Raw genomic sequence first — 12,496 nt, forward strand, 5'->3', positions numbered from 1 at the left:
CCGAGCAGGGATAGGAGTCGGGGAGGGTGGTGGGAGAGAAGGAACGATCAGGAGTAGTGGAGGGTACAGAACAGGGATGGAAACATTTTGAGGAAGCAGCTTGGGTCAGTAGTGGCAGCCAAAATGCACACGCCAAGACTAAGAGCGAACGGAGGGGTGGGGTGGGGGTCTATGGTCAGCATGGCATGGTTAGCCCACCCACTGGCATGGATCATCATGGGGAGGCGGGCACAATGTTATAGTCTCAGTGAGTCTAGGCTCAGAAATTCAAAGGTGGTGGGCGGATGTGATGTCACCCGGCAGCCAATTTCTGGATGGATGTTGACTCGGAGAGTCAGCAATGGCACTTTGGACCAGCCGAGGTGACGAATCCCACGCTGGCTTCTCACTTCAAATTATCTCATTTTGACGATACTACATCAAATGCAAGTAGCATTGTGAACTGTTGGGTGTGTATTCACCTCTAATTCTGCATATGTAGATGTACTGTTCTCAGTCACGTGGTAATGAAAGCGCTCTGGGACTTTACCCCGTTTGAAGGGCGCTAAATAAATGCAACTTGTTGTTGTTGTTGTCGTCAGGGCTCCATGAGTGTAAGGTCCCTTTGAACCTTTCATCTCCTGGTGAGAAAGTAGAGTTGGGTGGCATCTTGCCAGTGAATAGTGTTTCAAGCGACAATCAAAGGGGAAGGAGAGAAAATACCTTAAAAACAAGATGATAATTTCAAAAGGAAAGTTAATAACTGCCTGATATAAATTATAAAACAGCAACTTGAATACAACAGTTATGGTGCCAAAAAGATGACAGCTTTGATCCAGAACCAGAAGATTGAGTAACTGCCTTAAAGTTCTTGCCAGATATTTGTTCCTTCTGATGTTGTTCTATTATTTTAGAACAAAGTTAACTTTTTTTAAATCCCAACCGTTGCGTGGTGGGACATATGTATAGAAGACATGGTATTGCCAAAATGGCCAACTGTAAGGCAAACATCATCGGGATGCTATGGTTACAGAGCATAATTTTTTTTTTGTTGTTCAGCATGTAATGCTCTGGCTTGGCTTGCAGCGCTGCTGTTGATTTTCATCCCTGACCAAGTGCAAAACTCAGCTGTAGGGTGGTCCATCAAGCACTGAGTGGAGGGGGAAGAGTAGAGACACTACATCTTACGGCATCTGATAGTTGTGTTTGATTGAACTTTTTCTATTGGTGAAAATAGTGTAGAATTTTGTCTTCTCACTTCATGGAGGTATTTATTTCAGAACATCTCTTAAGATGCTGTCATCTGTCTGTGTCTGGTTTACATACTTCTGGAGGTGGGAAGAAGATATGGGGTTCAATTGTTAACTTGGGATTGTCCTAAACTGATAAAATTACGTAAGATTGCAATGAGAATTAGGTCACTTTAAAGGTCAAGAGTTGAAAATAAATAATCCTTGCCTTTGGTATACAATGTAATATTATATTTGTATGGAGTCTTTCACGTGAGGAGGACATCCCAAGACACAGGACAGTCAGGGATTTGGACTCGAGCAAGGTGGGGGAGGGGTGGGGTTGGGATCAGGGAGTGGGAGGGCAGAGGGGTAGGAGGGTGGCTGAAGGTATGGTTAAAGAGGAGGGTCTTGCGTCGTGCCTTGAAGGACCAATGGTTGGGCGGGCAGGCAGACGGGGCTTCAGGTTAACATCTTAACTGAAGTACGGCACCTCCAATGATGCAGCACCCAGCACTGTAGTAGTGTCAGCCTCCACTATAAAGGTCCGATTTGGGGTTTGAATCCACAACCTTCTGCAGTTTGCTTGTGCAATAATGTTCTTTTACTATAAGTGGCATTGATGAGTTAGATTATTGCTAACCTTCCCTTCTTTGGTAGATTTTCACTGCTGTAGTAATACTATTTGGTGTTGTATGTATTTTCTTTAAATCTGTTGTTCTTATACATTTTTCATAATAATCCTTGCATTTGATATAGCGCCTTTCATATCAGGAGGTGAAGCGCTTCACAGGATTTCCTGGAAAATGTAGTCACTGTATTTTATAGGCAAACCAAACTCCTACTGCAGAGTTTGTAATTTTGGAAGTGTATAATGAGAATTGAGAAAACTCAAAAAGGTTGGGTAATTTTATTGGAAAGAAAGAACGTGTTTATTGTTCCATAACCACATCAACATATTCCAAAGCACTTTACAGGTATTTGATATCAAGTGTAGGCAAACAATAAAGTAATTTGTGCCAAGATTGTTGCCCAAGACACTGGCAAAAACCCCCTTCATTTTGAGGAGTGCCATAAAATCTTTTTTATGTTCACCTGAACATTCAGATGGTATCTCATCTAAACTACTTCTGTCAGCCATGAGAGTTCAAGGTCTAATAGGGGGCTTGAGCCCACATGTTTCTGACCCAGAAGCAAGAATGTTACCAACTGAGCCAAGCCTACACCAGCGTAGAATTGTGGGACACTGCTGTGCACAATTGGCTGTCACGTTTCGCCCACAAAATATACAATCAATTCACTTTACAGTGTATTCTGCGAAGGGCTTTGAGGCGTCGCAACAACGGGATAAGGCACTATATCAAATGCAAGGATTCTTATATTATTTTTTAAAATTATGATTGCTGATTGTTCTTTATAGATGTACAAAAGGAAGAAGGAAAGAGTGACGAAGACTCAAATTCCAATGCTGAATCCACTCTTAATGCTATGGAGATGCAGGAAGAAAGTGAAATGGATTCTGAGGCTGAGCTAATGGCAAGTATGGGATTGCCCCTCCAATTTGGAAGGTCAACCCATCGGAAGCCAGTGGTAAGACACATTTTAGAATTTAGACCCTATGAGGGAATTTTAGTATATATATATATATGTTAAAAAGGCACATTTTGAATTCACAAATTTAATATAGAATTTTGTGATGAAGTGCAATACTGTGCAAAATGTAATCCAAAAAGTGAGAGGTCACCAATTTGTTTGGGGAAAGGTGGGCTCATTTGCCTGAGGGTGAACATGCTCTGATGTTATTGTCATCAGTTATCATCCAGATAGTTTACTGTAGATTCTAAGACAATACCTCACTATTTTCTTTTTCAAAAGTGCGTCTAACAAGTTACCTTTCAAAAGGTGTTTTACAAGTCAATTAAACAGATGTAGAAAGTTAGGAAAAACTAAACGCTACAGCTGGCAAGATACAGGATTCTTCTGATGAAATTAGGCTAAAATTGCTTGTCGAATAGTTAAACATTATAAAACCAACCTACATCACCAATAACTACACAAATATGCAATATTCCTGCTGCAGATTGAGTGATAAACATTATTTTACCCTGCCTGCCCTTGTATGCAAAAATAAGAACTCTATGACTCTCCTTCATTAAGTGAATATTTGTTCATTTTCATTTTTTTGCAAGATAACCAGCTCTTCAAAGAAAAAAATGAAAAAGAAAACAACAACTTACTGGTGTTCAGAAGAGGTTCTCGGCGTGTGTAAGGAAAGTCCAGGGGAAACACTTAATGTTCTCCCAGATGTCCCTGACGTGAGGTTGGCTCAAGAAGAAACTGGCATTGATGCAGAGTGCAGACTCGTTAATATTGAAGAAGGCAAACTAAAAAATAATGAGTCTTGTAGCCGTTCCTCTGAAGGAGAACCAATATTGCAGGTACAACAAACAGCAGATTGGGAAAAATATTGGAATCAATATGGTGAGGGGCTTGTGTGGCAAAGCTGGTTGGACCAATATCCTGATGGGATAGAAGGTACATCTGTGCCTTGGGATTGTCCCAACACTAAAGATCAATGGCAACAGCATTATAGTGAACAGTACTGGATCTATCATGAGCAGTTTCAATACTGGGTTTCTCAAGGCTGGTCTGTAGACTGCAACAATGCTACATGCAGTGACCTAGGCATGGATGTGTCTTGTGCAAATGCACATGAATCAGAAGAGCTCCTCGGTGAACCTGAAAACTCTGCTGATGGAAACTTCACCGAACCAACGATGGATCTGGGCTTTCCATCAAATGCAGAAAGTGCAGTTGAAAACAGCGAAGAAAATATTGGTGGGGAAATTGTCAGTCTGATCAGTAACATAAGACTCAATTCAGGAAATGTCGACAATCCTTCAATGGGTACACAGTGCAGTGCCTACCAGAGTCCTGCAGATATTGCAAGTTCTGGTGTATGTGTTTCTGATCAGACCGAGCCCTGTGACGGAGGTACCAGTAAAAGATGTGCGTCTGGTGGAGGAACTTCCACAGTCCAGTCAGGTTAGTGTTGTAAACATTTCCTCAAAATGCCTCCAGTGGTGTCATTGATTTAGAAGCAGATTTGTGAACGAGCCCATATGGGTACGTTTGGATGGATTTAATAAATTGTGTAATTAAAGAGGTAAATTGTTCATAGCTGGGGAAGAAACAGATTTGTGGGTTGAGTGGCATTTTTCTGATCCCTTATTTTCTAATGTTTGGAGAACGACAGGTTATCAAGTTGATATGTGCTTATTTTACTTGCAGCCCCACATCAAGTTCCAAGTGAAGCTTCAAGGAATAATGGTGCACCAAGAATCAGTCAGAGCCATAAAGATGAGGAAGGTGGTGATCCACCAGAATCTAGAGCAGTGAAGTTCAAGCGAAGGTAAACATATCAAGATCTTATTTAATCTGGTTTGTTCTACAGTAGAGATCTTATTAACTACATTAATTGGGATTGGGCTCAATGTGAATAAGAATACAGTGTGGATAATTGGACATCAGGCAAAACACAACTTGGCTAAGGTGCTAACTAAAAATTATTACATTAGGAGATATACTGGTACTGTCACTTGTATCACACTGTGTCAGCCTTCTCTCTCTTTCTCTACCACACAAACTCTGCCTCTCTCTTACCACTCTTACCTCTTATTCCCCAGTGTGTGTGTGTGGGTCTGTCTGTCTTTCTGTCTCTGTGTGTCACTCTTTCGCCCTCTACTCTGTCTAAAAGTACTGTAAATCTAAAAATTGGCATCGCTACGGCAAAACAAAACGGTTTGTGTATATGTTCACGTTGCACTCAAAAGTTGTGTAAGTGAAAAGGTAGTGGGGTACATGGAACTATGTTTGGTTTGGATGCACTGAAGCATTGGGGTGGGTTTCTGCATGTGTCAGGCATCCAACTAACCAAAAACCAGTGGTAATGGAAAGTTATTGAAAGAGGGTGAAGAGAGTGGAGTCCTGCATCTCAGTGGTTAGAGCACTCGCTTTGCAAGGGAGAGTTCTGGGTTCGATCCCCGGCAGAGTGAAACCTTGGGCAAGTTTCCTTACTCCATACACCTGATAATAATCCCTCAAGAAAAAAAAATTGGTCATTTCAATCCACAACTGTTTGTGGGACACTGCTGTGCGCAATTGGCTGCCTCATTTCGCCCATAAATATACAGTCAATTCATTTTACAGTCTTCTGTGAAGCGCTTTGAGACATCTAGAAGACGTGAAAAGCGCTATATCAAATGCAAGGATTATTATTATTAATTAGTATGGTCATTAATATACTTGACTCACAGAATCATAGAATCGTACAGCACAAAACTAGGCCATTCGACCCATCGAGTTTGTGCCGGCTCTTTGAAAAGAGCAATGTAATGTCAATCCCACTCCCCAGCCCTTTCCCCATAACCCTGCAAACCCGTCCTCCTCAAATACCCATCCACCGCGTTTTTCAAAGTTGTTATCGAATCGGCCTCCACCACCCTTTCAGGCAATGCGTTCCAGATTCGAACAACTCTCTGCGTGAAAAAATTTCTTCTCACCTCCCCTCTGCTTCTTTTAGAGACTATTTTAAATCTGTGACCTCGAGTCACCTACACACCCACCAGTGGAAACAGTTTTTCCCTTTCTAACCTATCAAATCCTTTCATGATTTTGAAAACCTCTATTAGGTCTCCTCGTTACCTTCTCTGCTCCAATGAGAATAATCCCAGCCTCTCTAGCCTTTCCTCATAATCAAGGTCCCTCATTCCTGGTACCATTCTTGTAAATCTCCTCTGCACCGTTTCCAATGCCTTAACATCCTTCCTGTAGTGTGGTGCCCAGTACTGGGCGCAGTATTCTAACTGAGGCCTAACCAGTGTTTTATATAGGTTAACCATAACCTCCTGACTCTTGTACTCTATGCCCCTATTTATGAAGCCTAGTTTCCCATATTCCCATTTTACAGCTTTATCTACCTGTCCTGCCACCTTCAAGGATTCATTTACCTGCACCCCCAGGTCTCTCTGTTCTTTTACCCCCCTTAAGATTGTATTACATAGCCTATATTGCCTTTCTACCAAAATGCATTACCTCGCATTTCTCCACATTGAAATTCATCTGGCATGTGTCTGCCCATTTTACCATTCTGTCTATGTCTTCCTGCAGTTGGCTACTATCCTTCTCATTGTTTACTACCCTACCTAACTTTGTGTCGTCCGCAAACTTGGAAATGGTACTTGCTATACCCAAGTCCAGATCATTTATGTATATTAAGAAGAGCAGTGGTCCTAACACCGATCCCTGGCGAACGCCACTGTACACTTCCCTCCAGTCAGAAAAGCAGCCGTTCACCACAACTCTCTGCTTTCTGTCTCTCAGACAGTTCTGGATCCATGCTGCCACTGTTCCTTTTATACCATGGGCTTCTATCTTGATTGAAAAATTGTAGCCAAAGCCTCCGCTATTTGTACCCTTGCCTCCCATAGTGCACTTGGCTGCATCCCGTCCGGACTGGGCGACTTATCTACCTTCAGCCCAGTCAACCTTTTCAGTACTTCCTTTCTGTTTATACTTATCCTATCCATTTCCTCTACCTTTTCCTCCGATACTGCGACATTTGGTGCATCCACTTCTTTTGTGAAGACAGATGCAAAGTACTCATTCAGTACATCAGCCATGCCCTCTGCCTCCACAATAAGATTTCCGGCTTGGTCCTTAATTGGCCCCACCCTACCTTTGACTAACCTTTTTTTCTTGATATGTTTGTAAAATATTTTAGAATTCCCTTTAATGTTACCTGCTAATCTTTTTTCGTATAATCTTTTTGCCCCTCTTATTTCCTTTTTCAGTTCTCTTCTGCACTTCCTATATTCTATCTGGTTGTCTTCGGTATCTTGGGTTTGACATTTGTCATACGCCTCCTTTTTCTGCTTCATTCTAGATACAATTACCTTCGTCAACCAGGGAGGTTTGGATGCCTTACTTTTCCCTTTTGTGGGATTGTATTTATTTTGTCCCGAGCTATCTCATTCTTGAAGATTTCCCACTGCTGTTTAGTTGTTTTACCACCAATTTTTCTTTCCAGTCCACCTTGGCTAGATCCCATTTTAACTCACTGAAATTTTCCCTCTTCCAGTTGAGTATCTTCACCCTAGATGGTTCCTTGTCCCTTTCCATATGCACCCTGAATCTAATGATGTGATCAACTATTAAAGGTGCTGTATCAAATGCAAATATTTTTATTAAATGCCTTTTTGTTCCAGATAAATACCTGTGTTTTTTTTGGTGAAAGGCAATTGGTGAGAAACAATTTTCACCCAAATGAATTTTAATTTTTAAAACCCAACTGTACCTGTTTTGTACCCCCAGAGTTTATGTTGGTGAGTGCATAGCCTGAAACTGGCCTTGCTTCAATGTCAGTTCCGGAATTGGGCTCATAATGTGATTTGTCTGCAAAAATCTGCATGCAATGCTGGAACACGCTTACCTGCATGTGCATTGTATTGCTTGTGAATTCCCCAAACGAGCATTGCATTGAGGCAGGTTTCAAGAGGGATTTTCGAAAATAAATCCTGAATTTCCTATTTTTTTTGTCTCAAATCCCCCCCCCCCACACCCCCGATTTTATTCTGTATTTTGACAGAACAAAATAAACCTGAAAAAAAATTACCCAGGTTTTTATTAGGCTTGATTTGGAGGATCCACGTATTCTGATCTTACACAGCCTTTAGCTCATGAAACCAAAATTAGTTTATTCAAGAGGTCAGCAATATAAAGCTCATAACATATCCTCAGAACTCTGTGAATTAAAAATAAAAAANTCTTAGAAATAAAAAAATCTTAGAAATAAAGAATCTTGTGTCAGATGTCCCAAGCTTGAAGAGGTTTAAAGTTCAGTTGTTCCTTGGGAATGCTGCCTGTGGAAACGAAAGCTGCCACTGAGGGAAAAAAAACATGATAAAATATGTTGTTACGGTCTAAAAGTTCCTCTTTGATTTTTGAATGGAAGACTGATTTTTAATTAAGGTTACTTAGGAGAAATTTGCTATGAAATCTTAAAGTGATTACAAAGAATGAGAACACAATTAACCCTGGAACCATTTTTGGCGCTGTTTAAAACCAGTATTATTTATGTTCAGGCATTAATCCTTTGATAAAATAATACTGGCTCGAAACAAGCATCATTGAGACATGATCACACATTAGAGTACATGATTTTAAAAGCTCACGATTTCCCTCATTTAATGAAAATGTAGCTAACTTTACAAGCAAAATAGCTGCCCATCATTTTTTTAAAAAAAAAGGCTTCGACTATATTTTTAAAGATAATGTGGACAGCCAGAATCTCAAAACAGAATAGTAAGTCTGTATGATCGCAATCAGATGGATTAGATTCACTGTCTCCAGGCAGAATTAGCTTTTCCAATCCCTAATACTTTATATTAACAACTAGGCTAATTTGCCTCCTTTCAATATCTTTGCAATGCCAGTGATAAACTGGACAAAAATATTTTAAAGAGCACCAAAAATTGTTCCAGGGTTAATTGTGCTCTTATTCTTTGTAATCGCTTTAAGATTTCATAGTAACTTTCTCCTAAGTAACCTTAATCAAAAATCAGTCTTTCCATTCAAATGTATGGGGGAAGCTGTGCGTTGTAAACTAGTGTTCTCTGGAAATTGTCATGTTGTAGGTTGGATTCTCTGCCTTTCAACCATTTATAGCGCTCTGGGAAATGACCCTGTGTGAAGGGTGCAGTATAACTGCAAGATGTTTTCATATCTTGCAGTTAAAAGCTCATGATTTCCCTCATTTAATAAAAATGTGGTTAACTTGGTAAAAATGTGGTTACAAGCAAAATAGCTGCCCATTATTGTTTTTAAAAAAAGCCTTTGACTACATTTTTAAAGGTAAGGTAGGCAGCCAGAATCTCAAAGCAGAAAATAGTAAGTCTTTATGATCTTAATCAGATGGGTTAGATTCATTGTCTCCAGGCAGGTCGTGGACCCGAAACGTTGACTTACTTTCCTTTTTCCATAGATGCTGCCTGATCTGCTGATTGTTCCCAGCGACTTCTGTTTTTGTTTCAGACTTCCAGCATCTGGGGTATTTTGCAAGATGTTTTCTCATATATCTATTTCTATATCCATTTTATTACAGTCATGAATTAGATGCTGAGGAGAATCCAACAGTGTCAGTGGAAGATGCCTGTTCATTATTGGGATTCAAACACCATGCAGGTGAAAGGTAAGGTTTTTCTATGAGTCTGACAATGCCCACTTCTGCAGTGAGAAGCAATGGACACCCACTTGCAAGTTGCTACTTTAGGCACATTACAAAAGGAATGAGATGGGAAGGCAAACCATGTTTGCTCCTGGTATTGCTTCCTGCAAATTGCACGCATTCGTGCCAGATTCCTGTAGTAAAAGGATAGCCAACGTCAGCAGTGTTTCCTGTACATACTGTACATGCACAATGTGTAGGAAGTGACCTTAGTGGTGCTTCTTGCACACTGCATAAGAAGGGATGGTGGTTGCGGTGACCTGGACATCAACCATTTTTGTGCACACAGGAAGCTGGCTGATACACAGTACACCCAAAATAAGCAAATCCACTTTACAACAGGGTTGCCGAATAGCACTATTGAACTGCTCTGACAACATTGTAAAGTTTGCTTATAACTGGTTAAATATTCTAATTTGAGGTTTGTTACTGCTCTTTGTCTTTATTAAAATTATTAATCCAACAAATCCACTCTTGGACACACACATTTGACCTGAACACAGCTGCAGGAAAGATTCTGTGTTGCGTTCACTAGTGGTTTTAGCTTGTTAAAGTTTTTTTCTCTTGGAGAAAATATAACTCAAACATGCCTTTTTTAAAAATATTTCAGGTGCAAATCTTCGAATTTTAGTCATGGACATGCACGGTATTATAAGAAGGACAGACAACTGAAGTTCAAACAACTTGACATGCATCGACCAGCAAATGCCAAAAATAAGCATATATTTTTTACTGAAGAAGGAGAAGTTTTGGGCTCCAAGAAGAATAAAACTATAATAAAGGTAATAGAAATTATACAAGTGGGGTTTCAGTGGCCTTTCCCTCATGCCAGCAGGTCCAAATTCAGTGTAAGCTAATGGGATAAATTCTTAATATTATTATTATTATTAAATGTGTCCTCTCTCTGTAAGATTACTATAGGCATAGAGTCTGGCCAGTCTCATCCACCTTGTGGAATGCACAGACCCCCATAGCACAACCCTTATTAAATTACACAATAATAATGTACTCAGCAATTGTGGCAGGATAATACATACCAACCCTGTTATAACATAGTGAGGTTGAGGATTTAAGCATAGCCTCAGTACAACCTCACCATTAAATCCCTCTATGATCATGCCCCACTCTAACTCTCAGGCTTCTCAAGCCTTACAAGTACCCCCGCTCCTGCTTGGGAGGCAGGCGTCTCCTTCATGTCCTCTGCCCTACTTGCCCCACCGTCGGCAGTCAGGCTTCATCTGATCCCACTCTCTTGGAACTTCATTCCCAACTCCATCCAACAGGAGTTTAGGACAAACGTATTTAGGCAGGGTGGTGAGAATGTAGAACTCACAGCCGGTTCCCTTCATGCCCTTGCACCTTCCTACCTCTCTGACCTACTTACCCCCACAAACCACACCCCGCTGCCTCCCCTCGACTGGCTCTGGCCTCTGCATGTCCCTTGTGCCCTCTATTCCACCATCAGTGGTTGCGCTTTCAGCTGCTATACCTAAAACTGGAACGTGCTTCCTCTATCCCTCCGTCTTGCCCCATTATTCCGCATGTCAGTTCACGCCTGAAGACCTTCCTATTTGACTCTGCTATGGTCACCACCCCCTCCCCCAACTCGGCGTCGTGCTCTGCCACTGACAAGCGCTCTAGGACGCTACCGTGTGAGGGTGCTATATAAATGAAACTTATTGTTGTACTCTGGCGCTGTCAGTGAGCTATATTGAAGTTGTTTGATTATTGGTTCTTGTGATTATTTTAGGTACAAAACTTCCTAAAACGAGTAGTTTTACCTTCAAAGGACTCTGTTAATGCAGAGACAAACCCCTATACGACTCACACCTCTGACTCCAACCTGCACAATTGTTGTGATACAGACAATTCCAATGCAGGGGGAAAATGTCACCGTGACACCCAAGAGAGAGGAACATTTATTGGGGAAGAAATCCTTGGAACTCCAGTGTCTGTGCATGTTCCCTCCAACTCCAATATCTTCACCGAAGAAAAAAAGGAAGAGTTTCCCAAACCATGTGAGATGGCGCCTTCCCCTGCTCAGGAGCACTCCACTGACAATCACGACCAGTCTGATGGCAGACAACTGCTTCCTATTGACATTCCAGACTTTCTTCTTCCCGACACTGATCAAACGGAGCAAGTCCATGAATGTATGTATCTAACTGAGGTGCAAGGTCTTTAGTTGTGAGTTCTAATTTTGTGGAGTCAATTTCAACCTAGGTTCTCAAGCTTTCAGAGCTTCATTCCCCCTCCCCATCAACTATGCCTGATCGCTGCTGCCTTCTCCAATCAATATAATCTTATTCTATTCTTTGTTGAGTTGCTTTATGTGACCTTGATTATGGATTCAGACTTCAAGCTTTCTAAATGTCATACGTTTGTGCCAAATACTATAATTCTTAAATGGGAGTATGGGAAGTAATTTTTACTGAGTCAATTTCATTCCCTTTACACCTGTTCATATCCCATGCTATGTGCCAGATCCCAGGCAGCTGATCTGCTCTGAAATTTGCTGCCACTGATGCATGTGTCCTTGGGTGACATGCCTCCCTTTACCCACTTGCATGTAGAATTTGCCTGGTTTCCACTGGGAACCGGAACTAGCTGTGGGAAGGATCACTGATGAAAACCCATGTCCCAGCACGTTGTCACCAGCGGTCCTCTGTCACAGAGTAAAACATTGAAGAAACAGTGACCTTGTTTTCAGCTTTGAATGGTTTATTTTTCTTACGGAATGAATGGTTTATTTTTGTTCTGGTTGGTGGAAGGCCCAGTTATTCTTACCACAACATACTGAAGCTCTTGTGAATTGCAGTGGAAAGAACAAAGCGGGTTAAAAAGAACAAATGGAGGAAAAAGAAGAAAGTTTATCAGATACCATCAGACATAGCAGCGGTCCCAGAATTGGTCAAGTACTGGGCTCAGCGTTACAGGCTGTTCTCTCGCTTTGATGAGGGAATCAAACTTGACCAGGGTAAATGTTTGCAGTGAATTATTCGCT

The 12,496-nt window shown here is 41.2% G+C and overlaps 1 protein-coding gene across 1 annotated transcript in view; it reads left to right on the top strand.

Annotated features, from left to right (window-relative positions):
- tgs1 (trimethylguanosine synthase 1) overlaps positions 1–12,496 on the top strand; it is a 39,330-nt gene that overhangs the window by 7,220 nt on the left and 19,614 nt on the right. The window contains exons 3-9 of the mRNA XM_007890997.2: positions 2,629–2,798; positions 3,398–4,253; positions 4,500–4,620; positions 9,370–9,456; positions 10,103–10,274; positions 11,243–11,645; positions 12,311–12,469. Of these exons, the coding sequence (XP_007889188.2) occupies positions 2,629–2,798; positions 3,398–4,253; positions 4,500–4,620; positions 9,370–9,456; positions 10,103–10,274; positions 11,243–11,645; positions 12,311–12,469 (1,968 nt within the window). The remainder of the gene's footprint in view (positions 1–2,628; positions 2,799–3,397; positions 4,254–4,499; positions 4,621–9,369; positions 9,457–10,102; positions 10,275–11,242; positions 11,646–12,310; positions 12,470–12,496) is intronic.

This window comes from Callorhinchus milii, unplaced genomic scaffold (genome assembly GCF_018977255.1).
Source record: "Callorhinchus milii isolate IMCB2004 unplaced genomic scaffold, IMCB_Cmil_1.0 Scaffold2, whole genome shotgun sequence".
NCBI lineage: Eukaryota > Metazoa > Chordata > Chondrichthyes > Chimaeriformes > Callorhinchidae > Callorhinchus > Callorhinchus milii.